Here is a 27145-nt window from a genome sequence, read left to right on the forward strand (position 1 = left end):
ATATTATTTATTTTCAATAAATTTTTATAGTTTTGATAGCTACCACATCTTGTCGCAGAATATTCTTTTTTAAAATTTCATTATGTATTTTTTTTAACATTAATTTACATTTTATTTTTGTTCATTTGAATTGATTAGGATGCCGATATTTTAAATCCAAGATTTGGACGGCTATCATTTCGATTTGATTGATTGAAAAAAAAACATTATGAAACATCTGTTTCCACACCTGTGGAGTAACGGTCAGAACGTCTGGCTGCGAAACCAGGTGGGCCGGGTTCGATGCTCGGGCCGGGCAAGTTACCTGGTTGAGGTTTTTTCTGGGGTTTTCCCTCAACCCAATGCGAGCAAATGCTGGGTAACTTTAGGTGCTGGACCCCGGACTCATTTCACCGGCATTATCACCTTCATTTCATTCAGAAGCTAAATAACCAAGATATTGATACAGCGTCGTAAAATAACCCAATAAAGAAACATCTGTTAGATATTGTCGGCTTGATAACAACTGTTGCAACTTTAATCAATTCAGAAACTCATAATAATGAAAATTTACGTTCAACGCGTTTCGAGGTATAATCCAAGAACTTAACTTAAGTTTGTAACCGATAATAATATTCATTTTGTTAGATAATCGAATGATGTTATCGATGCAAGTCTGCTGTTGCACCCATTATATCCTAAATGGCTAAGTGTTGCCAAGGAGTGCATGCGTGTGTGAAAGCAAGAGGAGAACATTTTGAACATTCGTTACGAGTTTCTGAATTGATTAACGTTGCAACACTTGCTACAAAACTGACAATATCTAACAGATGTTTCATTATGTTCTTTCATTAATAACTAAAAAACTAACGATTTTCGGACATATGTTTATATGAACTCTTTTTCTTATTTTGGTGTGAGGAACATGCCCCCAAGGTTTGTCAAAGTATTTCTGAAACACCCTGTATTAAAAACAAATAAACCCTAACTCAATGCTATCACATTTAATGATGCCAATTTTAAAACTCTGATAGCCGGTTATTTAAAAGACTACGTCCACTTTATTTTCCAATTTCATTTGTTTCAAATTTACCGCATTCTCAATCTGATTTCGGTTGTTCATTTTATATAATTTCATTCTTGAATAGTGTGGCAGCTCTAGCTCTAATAGTTTTTAGTTTTATTCACTATATAAAGGAGACTAGCCCTACCCGTGCACTTCGCTGTGACTTGTTAAAAATAAATATAAAGTAATTATATAATTAAAAGGGACATTTGGTCCATGGAACATCAGTGTTTGATAGAATGTTAAATCGTTTATATGTTACTTAATTGAAATTGTATTTAAATAATTAAACAACAAAATGGAATAATTAAAAAATCTGGTCATCATTTTACTTTTTTTTTTAATGATGTTCGGCCCTGATCTATTAGTTATTTTAGAGATACATATATTAGAGAATGTTGTGGAAAAATTTCAGAGTCCTAGCTCTCACATTGTGGCAGAAGATACGGTTTGGATATGACAAAATTATCAAAATATACTTACTTACTGGCTTTTAAGGAACCCGGAGGTTCATTGCCGCTCTCACATAAGCCTGCCATCGCTCCCTATCCTGAGCAAAATTAATCCAGTCTCTATCATCATATCCCACCTCTCTCAAATCCATTTTAATATTATCCTCCCATCTACGTCTCGGCCTCCCCAAAGGTCTTTTTCCCTCCGGCCTCCCAACTAACACTCTATATGCATTTCTGGATTCGCCCATACGTGCTACATGCCCTGCCCATCTCAAACGTCTGGATTTAATGTTCCTAATTATGTCAGATGAAGAATACAATGCGTGCAGTTCTGTGTTGTGGAACTTTCTCCATTCACCTGTGACTTCATCCCTCTTAGCCCCAAATATTTTCCTAAGCACCTTATTCTCAAAAACCCTTAACCTATGTTCCTCTCTCAAAGTGAGAGTCCAAGTTTCACAACCATAAAGAACAACCGGTAATATAACTGTTTTATAAATTCTAACTTTCAAATTTTTCGACAGCAGGCTGGATGATAAAAGCTTCTCAACCCAATAATAACAGGCATTTCCCATATTTCTTCTGTGTTTAATTTCCTCCCGAGTATCATTTATACTTTTTTACTGTTGCTCCCAGGTGTTTGAACTTCTCCACGTCTTCAAAAGATAAATTTACAATTTTTATATTTCCATTTCGTACAATATTCTTGTCACGAGACATAATCATATATATTCCGAGGCTTATTTGAAGATTTTGTGACAAGCTGTTTTTTACGGTGATGCGTTGTTAGCCCTTCGCCCAACTCCCAAGCTGGAGGACCACCCCTCACCGGCTGTCCGCGACTGCTTATTCAATTTCAAAATATATATCGGAGAAAAAACATGTTTAAAATTTTGCGTGGTATGTCGATAAGAAAAAAACACATATCCACTTAATCTGTACTTTTAGAAGTGCCCAGCATTATACCGTAATCCATCCTTGTTTTTGGCAACATTTTCAATCTTCGTCACATATTATGCTACAACTATACATATTTCACTATATTTAGGCCTACGTAAATGTTTCGGTGTAAATAAAACACTCAACAAACGAATATAAACACACGAAACAAACCAAATTCAATTTGTAAACAACAAATCATATAGATTCTCACGTGTAATGCATGCCTTCAATGACAAAGTGATATCCAATGTGTTTATATAACAACTCATGAAACAACTCCAAGAAAAATAAATTTCAAAACACAACCAACAACTGACTATCGGAAATAAGTGATATCAATTTGCAAAATATGACGAACTATTAGCCTATAAGTTGACTACGGTAATTTGACAGCAGAGGTAACACCAACTTCTGTGGATTCAAAACAGAGGTGATATGCATGTTTCAGAAGTTGATGACAGATTTAAATTCCTGGGCGTAGCTGGACTATCATGTTTACGTGATGCAAGCTTTTAAAACTGACGACGAAAACAATTGTTTTAGGGGTCATAGACAAAGGAAATATTATAGACAATAACCAATTCCACAATTTGGGACTTCTGGCCGACATCTACGGCTGACCACTAGGATCCAGAATACAAAGCAGAGGTTAAATGAAAAATACAATATGATTGCGGAGAGAATACGGAACAATGATAAATTTAAAAATAAAGTACAATTTGATTTCGGAGAAACATGAGATGAAAGTACATTGAAGAGCAATGAAATTAAGTAAAAAAAAAAAAAAAATATTACATAGTATTATACAAATGATTGTGTAAAGTGGATAATGAATCTTGCAATACCATTAAACAAATTTTGTTAATGTTCTCATTAGAAAATTTAAGAGAAAGGAGATTGGTTTTGGTTAACTTAAATGAAGTTCCCCTAGCGTCAGAAAGAAGTCCTTTCGCTTCCCATGTATTAATATTCATTTTGTATCTCTCACCGAAATGAGGAATACATGGATTGTAAATAGACTTCTTTTCATTGTCAACGTTGTTGGCCTGTTGATCATCCTTCTCGAAACGGACAGTGGGGTCAAGAATGAGGCTTCTTTCATTCCGGCGATCGATGGCTACAATGTCTGCTCTTCTCGTTGACCCATTCTCAGCCAAGCAGTGCACTTCTTCGTAAACCTCCCACTTTGCCTTCGGAAGAGTGGTTGCGATGGAGCTTCTCAATTTATGGTGGCAATTGTTCCTCAGTAGTTCTCCTTTAGGGCTGTAACCCAAAACATGCCCAAGGATTTCTACTTCGCTGCATCCTGGATGACGACAGTTTTGATCTTGGAAGGAACGACCTGGCACCGATCGTACTGCTGCGATGTTTGTGGACATCTTTATAGCATTGGTCCACTCTGAGGATGATATCCCTCTTCTATTACTAATCCAAGAGTTGTTTTTTGAATCTTCACTGTAAGTTACCACTTCTTCAAAGTGTAAAGTACTTTGATGTAAAATCACAAAATTGGAATTTTTGATCAAAATGCCAAACATTTTCACCTCTGTCCCCCCACTTAATGTCTTATGAAGAAAGTTTTTTAATTTTTTCATTTTTTAAAAGACTCGTATGAGTGAGGAAGGTATGAGTGAAAAAAGAGAATTCAAAATGTCTACTAATCTCCAGCAAAAAATACCACTTTCAGCCTTATAGAGACCCACACGCATCATCTCAAAGCTTATAGGTCTGCGGTAAAAGTTAGTTCCCCGGCCACCTTGAGAATTACGGTAAAAAGAGACTTTTGTATACTTTTGATAGAACAGAATGGAGGGGTTTAAAATCGATATAGGAAGCCTCTCAGACATATAGGATTATCGAGAATCAAGCTTCTGCTCTTCGCTCAATGCTCGGCGGTTGTCCAACTTCCACCGCAAATTGGATATTTCACCCTACACGGATCTCAATCCGGAGAGGGGTGTCCTCCCTCACTGCATCCAAATTGAAAGCAAGTTAGGTTGAAAATAAGGAAATAAACATACAACTGAGAGCAAGTAAAAAGTAGAAGTAATTTTATTACGTAAGTAAAGAAACAGATGACAACAAATCGTGAACGAAGAAAACGGTAGGAAGAAATGACAGAAAAAAAGAAGATAAGATGATGTGAAAGAATATAAAAATTGCTAAAGGAATATAGGAATAAAAGAAAGAAAGGTATGATGAGAGAGAGAGAGAGAGAGAGAGAGAAGAGAGAAGAGAATGAATGAAAATGCGAACGATGGAATTGAAAAGGTGAAATAGGTGAAATGAAAAAAAATTGTATTAACAGGATGTAAAGAAGAAAGAAAGAAATATAAGACGATGCGAACGATGGAACTGAAAAATCAAAATAAGGAGAAGAAAAAGAAATTCGCATTAAAAGTATGCAAAGAAAAACGAAAGAAATGAAAGAATATGGGCGAAGAAATGGAAAAAAGAAGGAAAGGAATAATAGAAGGAAATCATATTAAATATTCAAAGAATTATTTTTTTAATTGTATGTTTTATTTAACGACGCTCGCAACTGCCGAGGTCATATCAGCGTCGCCGGTGTGCCGGAATTTTAACCCGCAGGAGTTCTTTTACATGCCAATAAATCTACTGACATGAACCTGTCGCATTTTACATTTAAGTGTGCTTAAATGCCATCGACCTGGGCCAGGATCGGACCCACAACCTCGGGCACAGAAGGGCAGCGCTATATCGACTGTGCCACCCAGGCCGACAAATATTCAAGAAAGAATGAAAGGAAGGAACGAATAAGAAGATGAAAAATTGGGAAAGAAAGATACGGATAAATAAAAGGAAAACGAATGGAAATAATTAAAAGAAAAATAATGAATGAAAGAAGACGGGGCGAAAGAATGGAAAAGGAAGATCAGGAAAAATGGAAGAAAAATGTGGATGATTAATGGAAGGGAGAAAGCAATATTCTCTTATAAAAAAGATAATACGTTAATGATAGACCTACTTATAGAGTGAATCGGGAGAAGATGACTATCGGGGGAAGATGCTTATTTCTTTGTAGTTTCACATTCTTCCAAGAGAGAACGCCACGCGAATGTCTTCATGATCACTGAGACAGTTGAATGTCTGTAGAGTGGAAGCTAACTCATTTTGCCACGTGTTCTTGTTGTGAGAAGAAGAAAAGCAAGAGAACAACTCATTTTACTGCTATAAAATAATTGCAAAGGTATGTTACAATTTTAATACATCCATGAATTCGTGATAACTGTTTTGTATTGTTAACAACTAATGACCTTGTTCCGCCATCTTAGGTCGTGTCACAGCACTAGGCATCTTATCCCGATACTTGGGGTAGATGCTCACTTTTTTCGGGGTAAGATGGCAACTTGTTGCAAGAGGTTTATTTTTGTATTTTATTGCAAGGAATGCGTAAACATTACGTAAGGTCCTCTGATAGAGATAAGTGGATTGAGGAAAGTCTTTAACTTGCGATGGACCATGTTAGAACAGGAGGTATGAACTGTTTTAGAGCATCACAAGCATACGGGAATCTTTACCTACCCTTAAACGCCGCCTAGAAAAGAATGATGACAAAAAATATAATGGATTGAATTCATTGTGTGCAAGAAGTGATTTCACGAATCTTGCACACGGCAATAAAATCTGTGCAATAACTGTGTTGCTAAGTAGTGATAAACAAGTGAGAAAGTGTCCATGAGCTTCAGATTAAGTCAATTTTTTATATAGGGGAGAGTCGGGTATTATCGGACATCGGGTAATATCGGACAGTGAGTTTCTTTCATCTACCACAGGATGATAGTACCTGATTGACATGATTACGTTTCTGTGATGTCGCATAGAGAAACGTAACCATATGGTAGTAGATGAAAGAAACGCACTGTCCGATATTACTCGATGTCCGATACTACCCAACTCTCCCCTACATGTATCAAACCAAGTTCAGGTAAGATATATATATATATATATATATATATATATATATAATATCAGTAAATGTGTTAATTGCATTTGACATACAGTATTACCCGACTATCGGGGAAAGATGCCTACAGTGCAGGTAGGAAGAAAACCTGTACCTATAAACAAGGTAATTAATGTTTTCTGTTTTGTACAAAAATATAGTTTCAAAATACCTTCCAGACTTTGACATTTCAATATGAAATTTAAAACTAAATGAACAGTATCTTAAATTTTCAATCAAAGAAAAAGTTAGGCAATATCCCCCGATCCACTCTAGACTATACTACAGAAAATCTGTCTGGGATATTAATTGCTATATAAAATATTAGACCTCAAATAGAAACGTTTTTCAGACAAAAGGTAAAAATTAACGTAATTTTAACCGTTTCCAAGACAGAGCAAGAAGTGGCTTATGTCTCATGCGTGTCACAAATTTTACCACAACTTCGATTTTACTTCTCTCAAATAATAATAATAATAATAATAATAATAATAATAATAATAATAATAATAATAATAATAATAATATTTTATTTTCGCTGGCAGAGTTAAGGCCATAAGGCCTTCTCTTCCACTCAACCAGCCTTAATCAATACAATACATATTTAAATTACGAATATTTACACTACACTTAAAAGGTTCTCCGGCAATATTCTTCAGTTAAGTTTTAACGACTAGTAGACTACATATTTATTTAAATTTAGATAAACCTATGAGGAAAAGTAGTAACTTAATTTATGAGCTAATTTAATTCAATCAATTATAATTAATTTGAGATTTGAGATAGCTAGTAAAATGATGAAAATTAATTTAATATAAGCTTACTAGAACTATGTTACAGGGAGAAAAAAATATATAAATCTAAAATATATTTCTATAATGAGAATATTAATGTAATTGCCATTAGAGGTTTTGTAAATCTATTTAGACAAATTAATGATAATAATAAGAATGGACAGATGTTAGTTTCATTATATGTAATAAATAAATATTAATCAGCAATTAATTTAAGCAAGAATTTTTGTAATTTTGTTCTAAATGTAGTTATTGTCCAACAACCCCTTACATCACTCGGTAGCGAGTTCCAATTTCTAGCAACTAAAACTATATAAGATGAAGAATATAAAGATGTCTTGTGGTAGGGTATAATGAGTAAATTGTTATGAAATATACTCATTTATAATTTTTCTAATCTTACTCTTTCTATAAAGTGTACTATTTTGTTTCCATTAAATCAATATAGGCAATGAGAAAGTCTGCGTCATTTAATTAAACCTAAGTTTATATTTTTATATTATTTTCTCCAAGCAACGATATACTGTAGAGACAGAGAAACTATAACTCCTGTCGCTGGTGCATGGGCAGGTATGAAACAATGTAAAGCCAGATAAAATAGCTGATATTCCAACGTAAAACCCTTGTTACCCCTGAGCAGGATTCAGCAAGCGAGACAGTTCGTCTGTCAGCTAAATTCGGGGTCGTCCCTAGGGACGCGGCATTCACCAGCACGTCCAAGGATCACACAGGGACAGACCATCATCTCATAGGCACCTACCTCATTGAAACGCGATTCGAATATCAATGTTGAACGTCCTGTTCTGTACAAGTCGAGAAGAATCCATAGATCTGGTACTGGCCAATGTATAATTAAAAAATGGGCGAATATCAATTTCATTTTTTATTCTAACACAAAATAAAAAAAATATTATTTATTAAGGAATGTAGTTGAAAGAGCATGATATTGTAAACATGAGTTTAAGCAATAAAATAAGAGAGAGAGAAATATGAAAAAGTTAACAAGTTTATGAGTTATGAGAGAAACTCTTCATTACTGCACAGTGAACTGCCACCATTTTGAATTTTGAAAAAAAAAATATATAGCCTATAGGCCTATATATATACAGGGACATCATTTTATTTTTTCTTCAATTTTTATTGTACCTGAGTTTTTGAATATACTTCACTTCCTCTACTAGTAAACTTCCAACCGTTCACCACACAGAACCAAGGCCGCGTATGCAGTACTGTCTTAGTGAGTATAGTACGTTCCAGAAATATGTTCGCGTTTTCCAGTGAAGAAAGAGCTTTCAATATTGAATCATATTTTCGCACAGGTACTATCGTCCGTTTGCCTACGTCACATCCCGATTTCCCCCATCTGCTTACTGTTCGCCCCTCTGTAAAGTCTAGTAGCTGGGCTGTCTTAGCGCTTTTCTGAAAACATTAATTTCTGTTAGGACGGGATGTCCACGTAATATTATACAACTGTTTAAAATAACAAATAAAAGGACCTCGTTAATTAACTGTCACGTGATTTCCCCCCTTTCTACGATCCTGCGACAAAACCACTTGAACGGACAGTAGATAGCATTTCTGAATAATTTTATCTTTTCGGATCGGGCAGAAGTGAAGATTAAATTTACAGTACGTAAGGTACTCTTTTATAGAGTAGGTACAGAATTATTTCAACATGAGTTACTAGTACGAAGGACGAAACTGCTAATTGGAATTAGGTACAATAGTCTATAGTGCGATAATATGCACAAAAGAACTGAAGCCTGTATCGAAATCCACGGCCACCATTTAAAAAAATGTGTTTAAATATCTATATTATGATTATTTTTCAATTTAACTTCATTCTCTATATTGTTCTCTAATGTGCTGTAACAGTACAATATACACTGCATAATGAATACGTCCGAATGGATAGCTCAGTTCGTGAGTAAAAACACTAAGTGTTAATACAGTACTGTATTTTGATTAAAGAAAAACCTAATGAAAATTATCAAACTCAAAATCGCGATATTTCCTAGTTTACATAAATGGATGAACTACTTTTCTTCCCTCCTATACCTAGTAAAGTGATTTGTATTTTACGCCGGTATCATCGAACTCCAGTCTTGGAAGGGGGAACAAGCAGTGTTTCCGGTTCTAGACCTTTAATCCAAAGATATAGCCAGGTGTATGTATATATATATATTTTTACAATTTAAAAAAAATATTTAATATGTGTGTGTATATATATATATATATATATATATATATATATATATACACACACATATTAAATATTTTTTTTAAATTGTAAACATATTTTTTTCCATATAGCAGAAGGACACATACCAATTTCCACTATTGTACAAGATACAGTAATGGAGGAAGGAAATGTTGAATATTTCCAAAACTTTTACTGCTGTAAGCTTTACTTAACCCCTTAAATAAGTACAGTGGACTCTCTTAAGTTCGACTGAACAGAGTTGAAAGTTCAGTCCAATAAGAGTAGTGGGTGTGGCAGGTGAAATGAATACAAATTCTTATTGGTTATCCATCAACGAATACAGTACTGTACTTGCATTTCCTGCCCGCTCCAAGACTTGTGTATGCGCTTCTAGTACCACAGTGGGTTTCGACAGTTCCGTCTCACAAGCGGCACAATCCTCAAAGAGGAAAAGAAGAGTTCATTAATTTAAAATCAATGATTAAATATGGATGTCCTAATCAATAAAATATTCTGTTTTCCTTTAACGAAAGTATCACTACAAGACACAGAACCAATTCCCATTCAAATGCCAAACCCATTTCTTAGTGCCCGTATAGGTGCGTGTCTAATTCTCCTACGTAAGCAGTCGAACTATAGGATGTCGAACTTGATTTTTGTCGAACTTAAGAGCTTCCACTGTACCTAATTTCTCACGCCTTCTATTCTGTAGGTGAATTCATGACATTCAACAACGCTTCATGAAATTGATACTAAAACTTTGTGTTGTACTAGTAGATTATATATTGTAAACCTCTTCTGTACGGTTAGCACGTCTAGCCGCGAAACCAGGTGACCCGGGTTCGATTCCCGGTCGGGACAAGTTACCTGGTTGAGGTTTTTTCCGGGGTTTTCCCTCAACCCAATATGGGCAAATGCTGGGCAACTTACGGACTCATTTCACCGGCATTATCACCTTCATCTCATTCGGACGCTAAATAACCAAAGCTGTTGATAAAAGCGTCGTAAAATAACCTACTAAAATAAAAAAAAACTTCTTCTGTACATATTTCAACTAGATTGAGACTATAAATTAAGACTTAACAATATTATAAAGTTTTTTTTTTTTTTTTTACTTGTTCGATATTCTAGCTGTGAAGCAATGTATGAATACCAGGGAATGTTAATAAATGCAATACAAACGAAACAGACCAGGAAGCTAGACAGAGGCTGTAGGTATGTGTGGCCCCGTTGTTCCCCTGATTTAACCTCAATGCTGTGCAGAACTTCAAATCTGAAGTGCACAAAGTTAATCCATCAATCGTGAAATAACACCTAGGAAAATATCGCATCAATTTCTAACATGAGTTATCCGTGACATTAAAAAATAGTATACATCTTGATTACACAACTTTTAACACTGTATCACTTCGGAATAGTATTATCAGAGAGAGCATTTGGTGTACGTAAACCGTTGAGTTAACTGCTACACGCACTATATCGTAATATATTAGGGAGCAAGGAAGGGAGGGGGTGAATGTCATCGTGTCGCTACAGTAACTACGACTAGAGTACAGTTCCTGCAGAAAATTATCTTTACTATTCAGTAATTTCACTTTATAATACTAAGAAATAACCTATTCTTTATATTGTGCATTTAATTACAACATACATAGTTCTGTGTTACGTGATATTAATGTAGCTACATAAGAGTAATATACGGTATTGTATATAAATACAACAACATAGAAAACATAGTATTTTACTTTGTACTACTTTCCTCTTCTTCATGACTGCATTTATTACAGTGCACGACAATATACTTCATTAAGCTTTTCTTCTTTCATTTCGTCAGACCACATTAATCGCATTGATTTTACAAACAGAGCTGCAATGGTAACATGATTTACTTTCTCTAGCTCTTCGGATGTCAATAGAAACATTTTGCCCACACCTTCAGTTTGAAGTGCCCCAACAATAACATTAGCAACGGATCTGTTTGCAATATTTGTCGTTTCGTCTATAGATATCCACAATTTTTCATCTTTTAAGGTTTCTCTAATTTCACGTAAGACATCTTCATAACATTTATCTAAATAACCCGTAAGCAGAGTAGATTGTCGGGGTAGTGTTCTACCTGTATATTTTTGCAAAAATGATCTGACACATGGGTGTTCCAGTTTTTTAAATGGAATATTTGCCCTAACGAACATGTGGCCCAAGTCTTGGTAAAAATCACATTCCATATTTGAACTCGTGGGAATGGCTTCGACTTTCTTCCAATTCAACAACTTAAAACATTCCTTGTGTGTTTTAGAATTATAGTATTTTTGTACATGGTGTCTCTTGTTCCCCAGAAGATCGACTTTACATACCTCGCATGTAAGTTTTTTACCATCCGTGGAAAAGTGCTGCGATCCGAACTCCTCAACAAATCGCTGCAATTGTACAGCCGAGGCTTTTTTTTTTTCGCATATCGTAAACTATGTTGTAATGTAAAGGCAAATAAACGCTTTGCACTTACGGTAAACACAAGTAGAACTTATTAGAAGGACTGCGATAGAAAAAAAGTAAATACAGGAAATAGTGTAGAAGGACCAATAAAGAAGAATATGAAGAAGACAGGAAATTCAAATACGCCAGGAAATGCACAGGTATTGAAAACTATCTAAGACATCACATATAACATCAGAGAGCTCTGTGCGTACAATGGCTGTACCTTGTAGGTAAGACCCCTTCCCCCACCTCGTGACGTAGTCAAAGCTCTCAGTATAGTAAACTTGTGTCCACTGATAACGTACCCCATCTGCTCTCTTTGATTATTATATGACTTTCTTGTGTTAAATTCTATCGTACCTGGTTTACATGTTTCGACCTGTTATTGGTCTTCTTCAGAACTGGTCGTTGCTGGTCTTGGCAGCACACCTACAGAGACATCAACACAAACATGGAAATACTACACATCCAACCAAAAAGCCAGAAACTAAACACGCTAGAACAATATGAAATATACAGACACACAAAAACACACTCCAACGACATTCTCAACACACAATTCAATTTCAAAACACACACACTCTTTGACTCCACATTACTCTACACAAACACACCCCCACAGGAAACAAAACAAGAGGCGCCAAGACCAACAACGACCAGTTCTGAAGAAGACCAATTAACAGGTCGAAACATGTAAACCAGGTACGATAGAATTTAATACAAGAAAGTTATATAATACATATTCCGAAGTAAAAAAAATATTATTTATGCTCGATCATGCCGAAATGTAGTAATTATACACCTGGTAGTAGCCTTTTAATGGACCTCATTAAAGTACACCTATTCATTATAATTCAGTTGTTCAGCCAATGAGAAATCACCATTGTACCATTATAAAACCGCAAGTATCGATTATTCTCGGATATGCAATCGAAAGACAATTAGCGAAAAGTCACGGAGGCTAGAAATCCAATACTGTTGCAGAAGGTTATGTTCTGTTACTATAATAATTAGCGTTAATTGTAAATAATATTCAAATAAATTCAATTTGTCATCTCGTTTTTCAATTCTAAATCAATTTCCTGGTTTTATCAAGACTAATGTTTATGTTATTCTCTAGATTATATCAAGGCCAAATGACATTCGTGCCTCGGAAAAAATCAATATTTTCGTGTCTGCGCACATCTCACAATTCAGGTCAGTTCCGCTCCTCATTTACATAACCATAACATGAATACTTATGAATAATTTCAAGTTATAAATATGATCGAGCATAAAAAGTCGTATGAAACTTGCTTATAATGGTAATTAAGACGCTCGTATGAAAATTATGAAACTGGCTTGCGCTCGTTTCATAAACAAACATACTCGCATCTTAATTACTACCATTATAGGCTCGTTGCATAATGTACTATTAAATATATCATTGCACTTAAAATTGGAGATCTGATCATGTTGAAGGCCTACCGATGTGCAAGAGCTCCGAGACGTTGTTGGAATGGGGCAGAATTACTCCCACCTTGGCTAGGGGATGAAAAGTTCCCGTGTAACAGAGAGCTTAATAAAGGAATTGCACTCGGGCTTTGCAACCCTTCTGCTCCCAGGTTCTCATGGCAAAGGGTAAATGAGTATATCCAATCAGTTTCATTAGAGATGTTGACTTCTCCAGAAATAGCAGTCGAAGAGAACTTCTTGACTTGGGAGAGAACTTGGCGAATACAATTTCGTGTCAATCTACTTGATTAAGAGGGGAAGAGGGCTGTGATGTCTTAACCCTCTGCTTCCCCGCTTGTAATTAAGTGAATGCGAAATTCCGAGGCGGGCACCGATTGTGTTACGCTGGCTTGGCGGTTAATGAAAACAATTTCAGAAGCTGGAGAAGGGAGGAATCGGTATAAATCAGTGTCACTTTAACTTATGTCCACTTGCAGCCCGACGCAGACTTTCGTTGAGGTTTTCAGCAATTTGTTACTCGTTGTCCCTTCTACTTTATATCTCGTGACATTTCTATCTTCCTTCGGAAATAATGTAGTGTGGTAAAAATGTAGTAACAGAAAATAAGGAACTAGTCAAATAAACAAAGCAAAAAGACTCAAAAGTCAAAGTTTGTCTGTATTCGAGATAGCTCTACAGTTCACATGTCTGCTCCATGTGAGAGTCGATTTTCTTACTATGTTTCACAGTGTCAAAATATTACAAAAAATAGCAAAACAATAACAATATTACTAATAACCGTGTATAATTTTTTGCCAGATTTAGGCCTATGCAGAGATGGGGCAGAAAAAATAAATCATACATAAGTTAGCTCCGAAAATTATCGGAAATTCAAAGACCTAACCAAACAATTAGAAAGGGAAAAGAAAAAAGGAAGAGAGCTACTCGCAAAATTTATTGAAAGAAGGCGAAAATAACTGGGTTAGATTTTATAATTACACTTACAGAAGAAGGGGAAGACAGGAATCGATACCAGTTTTGAGAAACACTAATGAGCAAATAATTAGAGGGGCAAAAAAAAAAAACAAATTTATTGAACTCAAAATTTATTATGCGAATCTAGTCTTTCAGGTAAGGCTCCCTGTAAAGCAGATTTGAATAATTTCAAGAGAAGAATTCTTCCGGGGCCGGGTATCGATCCCGGGACCTCTGGTTGAACGTACCAGCGCTCTTTTCAACTGAGCTACCCGGGAACTCCACCCGACACCGTCTCAACTTTTCCCTTTATATCCACACAACTCGCGGTCCAGGGATCGATACCCGGCCCCCGAACAATTTTTCTCTTGAAATTATTCAAATCTGTTTTACAGGGAGCCTTACCTGAAAGACTAGATTTGCATAATATATACGTCACTGTGTACGTTAACAGAAAACCACAATTCCAAGTCACACAGAGTTTGTGTGCACTCGATGTGGGTCTCTGGCGTTTCGTCAGCCCACGCGAGTTGTGTGGATATAAAGGGAAAAGTTGAGACGGTGTCGGGTGGAGTTCCCGGGTAGCTCAGTTGGAAAGAGCGCTGGTACGTTCAACCAGAGGACTCGGGATCGATACCCGGCCCCGGAACAATTTTTCTCTTGAAATTATTCAAAATTAATTTCTATTTTCAATAAAAAGGAGGGAAAGATTGTAATCGATGAAAGTGAATGCACAGAGATGTTCGAAATAACGGCTAAAATGTTCGGGACGGAATAAAAAGACTCCAAAACCGAAAATCGCGAGGTCCAGACGATATTCCCGCAGAAATTATAAAGTCAGGAGATGAAGCCATGATCCCGTACTTAATGTGAATTTTTAATATATCAATAAATAGTTGTAATATCCCAGACGACTAGAAATCGGCTGTCATAATCCCCATATACAGGGTGTTTCAAAATAGAGGGCATAATTTTAGGTGTGTATTCCCCATACGTAGACAATACAAAAGTTCATTACAACATGTGTCCGGAAATGCTTGATTTCCGAGTTATGGCCTTCAAAACAGTGACATTCACGGGAACGATCTTCTTCCCGCAGGTGCCGTGACAGAAGATATTAACAGAGGACACTCTGACAGTTAATTCCGACGCGAAGGGTACATTGAGTGTATGTTCTGTGCGACATGTACTCAAATCAGGAGCTGGCAGAAGTGCACTTCATGTACGGTAAGGACGGCAATGCTGCGCTGGCTCGTCGTTTGTACCAGAAGAGGTACCCTGATCGATGGATAGGTAGAGGTGGCCCAATTATTTGGCCTCCACGCTCACCTGATTTGAACTCTATCGATTTCTACTTGTGGGGCCATTTAAAATCATTGTTGTATTCGTCTCCGGTGCCTGACATGGAATCCCTTCTGAATCGAATTGTGGCAGGTTGAGAGGAAATACGCAATACTCCTGGAATTTGGGATCGTGTTCTCAGGGCCATGGGTCATCGATGTGAGGCTTGTATTCAAGCAGGAGGTGGACATTTTGAACATCTGCTGTAAAGGTAAACTACCTGCGGGAAGAAAAACGTTCCGGTGAATATCACTGTTTTGAAGGCCATAACTCGGAAACCAAGTATTTCCGGACACATGTTGTAATGAACTTTATGTTCGACCATGCCGAAATGTAGTAATTATACACCTGGTAGCAGTCCTTTAATGCATGTCATTAAAGTACACCTACTCATTAAAATACAGGTGTTTTCAGTCAATGAAACTCAGCTTACAGGTGTTCAGCCAATGAAAAGTCAGCTTTGTACCGTTATAAAACCGCAAGTATCGATTATTCCCGGATATGCAATCGAAAGAGATTAGCGAAAAGTCACGGAGGCTGGAAATCCAATACTGTCGCAGAAGGTTATGTTCTGTTACTATAATAATTAGCGTTAATTGTAAATAATATTCAAATAAATTCAATTTGTCATCTCGTTTTTCAATGTCGAATTCAATAATCAAGGTTATACCAAGTTTAACGGGATTACATCAAGGTCAATGACATTATTGTTCCTCGGAAAAAATCAATACTTTCGCGTCTGCGCACATCTCACAATTCACGACCTAGAACAAGGTCACTTCCGATCTTGTCAGATACAAATAAAATGTATACATCTGAATAATTTCAAGTTAGAAGCATGGTCGAACAACATCGAAATGCCACTCTGTTAGTTGTTCCTAGCAACAGTAAACTCTGTAAGTCACATCCTAGTAACAGCGAACTGATTTGTTTGGGAAGTGGTATCCTAGCAACAACAAGAGTATGCCGTGAGGGAGGCACTTACTTACAACCCTGAGCGTGATCTCCGGGTCCTGCAGGCGCACGTCCCAGAGCAGGGGCAGCACCTCGTCGATGATCTGCGCCTTGTCCAGGCGGTCCAGCGTCTTCTCCACGCAGGACAGCACGTTCAGCACGATCTTGAGGTCGCCCGCGTTCTTCTCGTACACTCCCTTCGTCTTGGGCAGCACCATGCGTCGGATCGCCGTCTCGTCCAGGTACTCCGACACGTTCGTCACGGCCACCAGCGCTGCGCTCTGTCGGCAGAAACCACTCACCTTAGCTTCATATCGAGAGTGTAGTAGTGGGCCTACACCATCATATATAGTGGCGGATTAAGAACTGGAATCCGCCATGACGTGAATACAGAATGATGTAGTAAATAAATAAATAAATAAATAAATAAATAAATAAATAAATAAATAAGTAAGTAAATAAATAAATAAATAAGTAAATAAGTAAATAAATAAATAAATAAATAAATAAATAAAGTAATAAATAAAGTAAATAAATAATAACTAAATAAATAAATAATACATAAATAAATAAAATTCGTAAAAAAATAAAAAAATAAACAAAAACAAATGAATAAGTAAGTAAATAATAAATAAATAAAATTAATAAAAAATAAAATATATAAATAAATAAAAATAAATAAATAAATAAATAAATAAATAAATAAGAAAATAAGAAATAAATAAATAAAACACAAATGAATGGATGAATAAATAAATAAATAAATAAATAAATAAATCATCATCATCCTTGCATGTATTGGGCCTAGTGGCCCGTTACGGTCTCTTGCCAACGCTTGAACGGTCTGCCCATGAATCTCTTGCCCACAGGATGGTAATTTAAAATTTGGCGTGGATTAAAAACTGGAATCCGCCATGACGTGAATATAGAATGATGTAATAAATAAATAAATAAATAAATAAATAAATAAATAAATAAATAATATAATATAATAAATATACAGACAATAAATAAATAAAAATAAATAAAAATGAATAATAAATAAATAATATAGTAAAAATAAATAAATGAAAAACAAATAAATAAAAAAACAAACAAAAAATAAATAAATAAATAAAAACAAATTAACATATTAATAAATAAATAAACACAAGAATAAATAAATAATAAATAAATAAATACATGAAAACAAGTAAATAAATAAATAAAAATAAATAAAAAAACAACTGAATAAAATAATAAAAATGAGTCAATAAGTAAAAAATAAATAATAAAAAACAAATAAATAAATAAACAAATAAAAACAAATGAATAAATAATTAAAAAAGAAATGAATAAATAAATAAAAAAATGAATAAATAAATAAAAAACAAATAAATAAATAAAAACAAATAAACAAATGAATGTATAAATAAAAAACAAATGAATAAATAAATGAAAAACAAATAAATAAAAAAACAAACAAAAAATAAATAAATAAATAAAAAACAAATTAACATATTAATAAATAAATAAATACAAGAATAAATAAATAATAAATAAATAAATACATAAAAACAAGTAAATAAATAAATAAAAATAAATAAATAAAAATAAATAAAAAACAACTGAATAAATAATTAAAAAAGAAATGAATAAATAAATAAAAAACAAATAAATAAAAACAAATGAACAAATGAATGTATAAATAAATAAATGAATGAATAAATAAGTAAATAAATATCAGCATCGGAAACCCGTACCACCGCCAAAACTTCAGTACAGCCTATTTTTACTATTGCAGATGATAGATGAAATGAGGAGGAGGTGCAGAGTATTGCTGGAATGATAGAGGGGAAACAGTAGTCCTCAGAGAAAAACCCTCTTCAACGTCTGCTTTGTTCATCATAAATTTAATCACGACCTGGCTGGGGATCGAATTCGGACCGCTTGGATGGAAGGCCAGCGCGCTAGCACTTGGGCCACTACGCTGCAGACACACACGGGTTAATTGTACTGCATAGAGCTGACGGGAAGGAATGCGTGACGTAATACTGGAGTCATAACATTTACATCGCATTGCGTCTTAGTACTACGTGTCTTGAAAATATTAGTCGCGTTTGTAATTTAACATTTTAATGGGAAAGAATTTTTTTTGACCGTTAACCGTTAAGAATAAATTAAGTTATAAGTTATTCTCAAAGCATTTAAGTACTTAAATTTAATTTTCTTCTTTATTCAGGAATTTGACAATTTGAGACTAATTTAATCTGCAAAAAAAAAAAAAAATGTATACATTAATGGAATATTAGTATATAATTAATAAGTTTACAGTGTTATACTTTATTACATGAATAACGAATTTAAAGACTATCACGAAAATACACTTGTACTATCACGAAATTATACCATTCCTCCTAGAGTGCGAATTTTTTTTGTCTATATGTATCCCTTTTTTGTAAATATTGTATAAATTTATTTGAGGTAAAAACGCTGACATGTAACTTTCTGAAATCTAAGGAAGTGCGTACATTAAAAACATTTTGTTTTTAAATATGAACGTAATTTTTGCACCAAAACCGTGGTATCACGAAAATAGTCGAGAAACGATAAAATGAGAAATTATAGTATACATAGCATGGATTAAGTTCGTAATTGGGCGTGGAGTACTTGTACAAGAGTGCAGCTATTTGGCTACAAATATCATTTACATAATATAGTAAAACCTGTCTATGAAGGAACCTTTATAAGAAGGAAACCTGTCGATACCGGAAAGAAATCTCAGAACGGAACGATTTTATGCATGAAAGCAACTTCTGTAAGCCGAAACTTCCGTAACGCGAAAACCGATTTTTTGCTTGATCATTTAACAACACTGTATCAACTACGAGGTTATTTAGCGTCGATGGAATTGATGATTGCGAGATGATACCTGGAGAGATGAGGTCAAGGGTTCACAACAGATTATCTGACATTCACTTTACGGTTGAGGAAACCTCGGAAAAAACTCAACAGACAATCAGCCCAAGCGGGATTCGAAATTATAAAATAATTGCAAAGGTATGTTAAAATTTTAATACATCCTTGAATTCGTAATAACTGTCAAACTTTTGTAATGAATATTGTAGTAAAGATTCTAAAGTTTGTATTGTTAACAACCAACGACCTTGTTCCGCCATTTTAGGTTGCGTCACATCACTGGACATCAACCCCGATACTTGGGGAAGATGATCACTTTCTTTCGAGGTAAGGTAGCAATTTGTTGCAAGAGTTTTATTTTTTGTTTTATTGCAGGGAATGTGTAAATATTACGTAAGATCCTGTGATAGAAGTCAGTGGATTGAGGATAGTCTTCAACTTGCGATGGAACATGTTATAACAGGGGGTATGAACTGTTTTAGAGCATCGCAAGCATACGGGATTCCTTACCGTACCCTTAAACGCCGCCTAAAAAGAGTGATGACAAAAAAATGTACTGGATTGAATTCATTGTGTGCAAGAAGTGACTTTACGAGTCTTGCACACGGCAATAAAATCTGTACAATGATTGTGTTGCTAAGTGGTGATAAACGAGTGAGAAAGTGTCTATGAGCTTTAGAGTGTCATATATATATATATATATATATATATATATATATTAATTTTTCAGGAATTTGGTGTATCAAATCTAGAACAAATTTATAAACAAACATTGCTGATTTACTTCCATAAAAACCACAATAAATTTAAATTTGATCCTGACGAATACCATACGAGACAAAACTACAGTTTCTTTCTGAATAGCTACTCCCAAATGCAACACAACTGCTGGATTAAAACACAGCAGAAGTTTTGGACCCAAAATATATAATGAATTAATTAGAGCTTACCCTGAGCTAAGTATACTTAACACACACAGATTTAAGAAACAAATCAGATTAATTATTTAATTGTTTAAGCTAATTGAGTTAAAAATTGATACTCTAATATTTATGTACTTTTGTATTTTCTATTTGTATATAGATCCTATTATTACATGCTGTATTATTTTACCATTTATTAATGTTATTGTGCTCAATGAACTCTCGTAATTTTGTGATATATTTTGTATAACTGATCTGAACTGCGCCCGAGCACGAGCTTCTGCTCTTTCGGGCTGTAATGCCTAATGTAGCTCAAGTGTAAAGTATTAAATAAAAAAAAAAGTAAACGTGTTAATTTCATTTGCCATCATACCTGACTATCGGGGAAAGATGCCTACATTGCAGGCTAGAAGAAAACCTGTATCTATATACAAGGTAATTAATGTTTTCTGTTTTGTACAATTAATTTAAACGGAAGCCGGCTAACAAATCTGCGATTTGCTGACGACGTGGTCCTGTTTGCGAAATCTCCACAAGAATTACAGTTAATGTTACAACAGTTGTGCTTACACAGCAAAGCAGCAGGTCTGAAAATGAACATGCTAAAAACGCAGGTAATGTCAAACGGACCAACAATCCCAGTATCAGTGGATGGACAACCACTTCAATACGCGGATGAATACACTTATCTGGGACAACTAATCTCTTTCAAGGACAGAACAGGAAAGGAAATAAATAGAAGGATCTCCCTGTCCTGGAAGGTATTTTGGGCTCTTAAATGCATTCTGCTTGACAAAACCTTTAGCAGAAAAACTAAAATACAGGCACTGCAGACCTGTGTTTATCCTGTACTACTTTATGGGTGCCAAACATGGTCGCTAACAGGGAAACACAGGACCAAACTAAAGGGACATCATTTTATTTTTACTTCAATTTTTATTGTACCTGAGTTTTTGAATGTACTTCACTCCCACCCCTTCTACTAATGAAGTTCACCCGTCCTCCACACAGATCCAAGACCGCATATACAGTCGTAGTAGCCTTATGGTTATAGTAAACAGTACGTTCCAAAAATATGTTCGCGCTTTCCAGTTACTAAAGAGCTTTCAATATTGAATCTTTTCGCACAGGTACTGTCGTCCATTTGCCTACGTCGCATCCCGGTTTCCCCCACCTGTTTCTATTCGCCTCCCTGTAGGGCTCTTTTCTGAGAACATTAATTTCTGTTACGAATTGGACGTCTTCGTAATATTATATCCTTACAATTGTTTAAAATAACTTAAATAAAAGGGCCTCGTTAAGTAATTAACTGTCACGTGATCCTCTCCCTTTCTACGATACTACGACATAACCACTTGGACGGACAGTAGATAGCATGTCTAGTAATTTTATCTTTTTGGATCGGGCAGAAGTGAAGATTGAATTTCCAATACGTAAGGTCTCTTTTATAGAGTAGGTACAGAATTATTTCAACATGAGTTACTGATACGAAGTACGAACCTGGTAATTGGAATTACGTGCAATAGTCTATAGTGTAATAATACGCACATTAGAATTGAAGCCCGTATCGAAATGAAAAGCCACCATTTTCAAAAATGTGCTTAAATATCCAAAATATGATTATTTTTCAATTTAACTTCATTCTCTATAGTGTACGCTAATGTGCTATAGACAGTATAATATAAACTGCATAATGAATACGCATGGAAAGCTCAGTTCGTGAGTAAAAACACTCATTGTTAATACTTACTTTATTTCGATTAAACAAAAGCCTAATGAAAATTATCAAACTCAATATTGCGATATTTCCTAGTTTACGTAAATGGATGAACTACTTTTCTTCCCTCCTATACCTAATAAAGTGATTTGTTTGTATTTTACGCCAGTATCATCGAACTCCAGTCGTGGAAGAGGCTAGCAAAGGTATAGCCAGGTTAATATTAGAAATGTTAGTAAAAATAAAATGATGAATCTGTACAAACGTGTCAAAGGAAAATGATGCACAAAATTATGGGCGTATCACTGAAGGAGAAAATCCCAAATGCGACACTGTACCAACTGGCAGATACACAGGACATCACACATGCAGCCATTACATCCAAATGGAAATGGGGTGGACACGTGGCCAGGCTACCAGGCGACAGATGGACATACCGAGCTACCATGTGGGACCCCCGTATAGGAAGGAGACTTCAGGGCAGACCTCGGCGCAGATGGGAAGACTTCTTCAGAGAACAGGCAGGTCAACAATGGTCCAGAGAGGCAAGAGACAGAAGAAAGTGGAAACTACTCGAGGGACATTTGTGCATAGACGGGAAGTTGTAAAAGGCAGTAAGAGAACCATTGTTAAAGGAATTCAAGTTCTTAGACTTAAATGCCACGTCCAGGCTTCGAGACTTTGGACCCGATACAATAAGTTTACTGTGCATGTACCATAGGATTGTTGACTCGCTGCAGGTAGTGTTGAGGTAACAACTTTGCTATTTAGAGTAGAGTAGGGTAGTATGGGGAAACATACACATAATATGTGTACATATTATGTACATTCTGAATGGCAATGTCAAGAGAATATGAAAAACATTTATTCTCCTGTCTTTTATAAGCATTTATGTTTAATTATACACAATGTTAATGTTGGAAATAAACATGTATCAATTTTAGTTTCTTCATTTATCCCATTGGTCGTATTTAGGAAGTGCAGTTACAGTACCGATTTGCAATGTATTACAAGATACATTTTCATTGTCTCAAACGTAAATCTTTTTCGGTTATCTGCCAAACAGTTTGTACTGTGAAAAGCTGCGCTCTACGTCGCATGACGTGATAGGAACAAAACGAAAAAACCTAACATCATTGCAGTCTCTAAGAGACAGTCCTTTATTCTCGGGTGACTCTATATCTACTAATTTGCTGTTTATATTACACAATGTTCCATATCCGTTATTTTTACATAAAATTGATTTCCACTTTTGTTTTACAGATTCAATAACCTGTGTACTTGGTGTTTCATTAATTCTCTGTGTCATTTCCTCAATTAATTTGAGGGCTTCCAGCATCTCTTGCTGTGACTTTTCTAACCGTGTGATAGTTTCAGACACAGTTTGAAAATAGGTTTGTATGAAAACTAAATTATTCGTCGGAACCATCAAATCCAGAGCGTTTTTCTTTGCGTATTTGTTGGCATTCATTCTACAGTACCCCCACCCACTGTACGCTTTACCACTACACTCAGTACGCCGTTATGCGGATTTCCCATAGAACAACTCTATTGGGTCCGAAGTCTCGAAGCCTAGTCACGTCTAACGTGAACTAGCTTATCACGTTAGACAAATAGAGCTTTCCCTTATTTTAAGGAGGCCCTTGCCCTTCATCGGACACAATAGGCTATCTTTATCTTTATCTTTATCTTTATCTTTACTAAAACTATAGTTTCAAAATATCTTCCAAACTTTGATATTGCAATATGAAATTCAAAACTAAATGAACAGTATCTTAAATTTTCAATCAAAGAAAAAGTCAGGCATCTTCCCCCGATCCACTCTAGATGGAAAACACGGTCGTTTAACAGAAGAGCGTCACAAGTGAAATGCCTGGCACTTCAAACTGCCGGCGTGTGACTCCTGCTACAAGGCGAGAATTAGAGCTGGCGATCAGACTGAATAGCGAGGGAAATTGGATTGTGTGCGCGGTAACCTAATTACACCTCTGCAAGCAACAGTCGCTCGCGTCTCGTAATTAAAAGCGAATCTGCAACACACTTTTAGCTAGAGGACTAGGAGAAGATTTGCTAGTTCGCAGGCCTGTTCTCCAACACATAGCGGACATGTACACTGGCGTTCATATATACCTGACCCATACTAATCGACAGTGATTGATAATTTGTTCGTGTAAGTGTGGTTTCATTAGTTATTACGTTACAAATAATTAATGGCGAAAATAACAGTGTTGCCAATAGTATGTTGGCCTAAATATACCTGCATTATTTATGGATTTAGTCTCTATGTCAGCCGTGGCGAAAATGTGATCGTGTGCCGAGCCACTGTGTAACTTACAACGTGCATAGCACCTATGGAGGGAGGCGGACACCCGAAGGGGAAGTGAAACAACTGTCTGACTTATTAACGGATTTTCATTTTCCTTATGCCAAGCACTTATATATAATTTTATACAGTATAAGGTTACAAATTAATGTTTAGTACATGTAACGAAGAAAGAAATGAATAAGAAAACATAGGACACATTATCACAACCTAATGTTTCTGCGACAGAGTTTCAACATCAAGAATTATATCACTTACTGCCAGTAGTAGTTGATCACAAAGGTATTTGACTGTCAGTCGTGATCTAAATTTGGTTTTTACTATTTTCATTGTTGAAAATAATTTTTCACAAACGTAAGTTGTAGCAAACATGGCTTCAACAGAGCAAGCGAAAGAACGAAGCTTCGGATATTTATATTTTGGCAAAGATTTGAAAAGTTCAACATCTGTCAAGTCCTTACATCTAGCTTTCATTTAACATCACATTATAAATCTGTGAGTTTAAATTGAAGATCTAACTACATTATTCGTACATCTGCTGAAAAAGGATCGATGTACAGAGATGATGATGATGATGATGATGATAATAATAATAATAATAATAATAATAAATAATAATAATAATAATAATAATAATAATAATAATAATAATAATAATAATGGCAGCAAAAAAAAATGCGTCCTCCCATAATACTTGAAACTTTCGTTTTTGTAGATCTACATGGTTTCGAGAAAGACATTGCGACGACACGCCACTCGCAGGTCAGAGACAAATACAAATGGAACGGAGTTCGACTCCAGTGAGTGAGAGGGTGGGGGTTGGGGGAGGTAGGAAGCAAGAGAAATGCATAGCTATCATTGCGAGCCACAATGTGCTCGCGAGTCATATTTTCGTCACGGCTGCTTTATGTTAATAAAATATAGAAAATACTTTTTTCTTTAAAATAAACCTTGAATGTTCAATTTCAGACTCATGTTAAATTGCTTGGTTTGACCCTTGATAATAAATTGAATTGGAATCGTCATATAGAATTACACTGTATTAAATTATCTAGAGTTATTTTTCTGTTAAGACAATTGAAAACTTTGGTATCCAAATCTTATCTTAGAATATCATATTATGCCTTTTTAATAGCTTATTGTTGTATGGGATTCGTATTTGGGGTAATTGCTCTGGTGTATCAAAATTACTTATTTTGCAAAAAAACGCCTTACATGTCATTACGACTGCCCCTTTTAATGCTGATTGCAAACCGTTATTTAAACAAGAGAAAATACTGACTGTAGTGAATCTCTATATATTTTAATGTTTACTTAGGATAAAAAAAGAGAATAACTAACTATAGTAGTGGACGAGATGTATCTATATATGTAATTTGAACTGGTAATGGAAATTACGGGAAAACGGCTGAACAGATTTTAATAAATGACCCCTCATTTTGAAGCTTGGAACCCAAAGTTTTTCAGAAAAATAGTAGTTTTCAGTGAAATGTCAATTTTTCAACATAATTTTCCTATTTTCCAAAATCCATCTGTCGTCACTATTAATTGCATTTCAGAATAAAACAAAACACACGCTACACTAAACAATATTACACGAAGGCCATGCTCTGCAAGAATGCTGACATATTAGAGCTCAAATTAAATTGGTTATTAAAAACTTTAAGACTTACTAAAAATAATTTACAGGTCTGATTCTGTGGTGTGTAATTTTCTGAGTACAGCTGTGTATTAGACATTAAAAACTACAAAACTTGAGGTGGTTTGATGACATTATAACCATTAGAAATTAAATACTATTATAGTTAATGCCATGCTGTGACTATTTTTCATTAATTATACATATTAATGCTATATTGATGATGTGAAAGTGAAACTTTTTTGCGTCATGTAAGGAGATGTAGAGAATATCTTAAATTACATCTTCATTTCTATAATTTACCTAGTGGCGGCTATGTATAAACTACAAAACTTACGTAATATAATAATAATATTGTTATTAAAAATCAAATATTTTTATAGTTATTAATCAAGTGGGGTTTGGTCCTATTCATATGATGAAAGAGTACTGGAACGGAGAAAAATTCTCTCCGGCGCCGGGATTTGAACCCGGGTTTTCAGCTCTACGTGCTGATGCTTTATCCACTAAGCCACACCGGATACAACTCCGACGCCGGTTAGAATCGTCTCAGATTAAGCTCCAACTCTTGGGTTCCCTCTAGTGGCCGCCCTCTGCACTACGTCATAGATGTCTATGAACGCAGGACCGAAGTCCACACATGTGCTGAGGTGCACTCGATATGAGTGACTAGTTGGCCGGGATCCGACGGAATAAGCGCCGTCTTAAATCACCAAGTGATTTACGCATATCATATATATTATTTTAATGTACCGAAGTACATATGGTATTTCCATATTTTCATATATTTAATGGCGGTGTGGTGTAGATATTTATATGCGTGATTCTCTTCAGTATTGTCTCGAGAGAGCGCAAAAATTAGAGTTCCTAAGGAAAGACCAAAAGGTATTACTTACTGACAAAATAAGAGGCCTACAAGATTTTGTAGTCTCACGATCATTTCAGCAAGATCTCTTAGGAGGATAAAATGATTTTACCCTCTACATTTGAAGGTAGTTTACGACAGCAGCTATACCAAGATGCTATGTCTATTGATCGAAAGCATAGCAAACCTTACATT

General features: G+C 35.2%; 1 protein-coding gene across 1 annotated transcript in view; it reads right to left on the reverse strand.

The window, feature by feature from the left end:
* Positions 1-27145, reverse strand: part of bma (SCY1-like protein bma) — a 1113807-nt gene that overhangs the window by 121437 nt on the left and 965225 nt on the right. The window contains exon 11 of the mRNA XM_069846551.1: positions 16617-16866. Within this exon, the coding sequence (XP_069702652.1) occupies positions 16617-16866 (250 nt within the window). The remainder of the gene's footprint in view (positions 1-16616; positions 16867-27145) is intronic.

Source organism: Periplaneta americana, chromosome 14 (assembly GCF_040183065.1).
Source record: "Periplaneta americana isolate PAMFEO1 chromosome 14, P.americana_PAMFEO1_priV1, whole genome shotgun sequence".
Lineage (NCBI taxonomy): Eukaryota > Metazoa > Arthropoda > Insecta > Blattodea > Blattidae > Periplaneta > Periplaneta americana.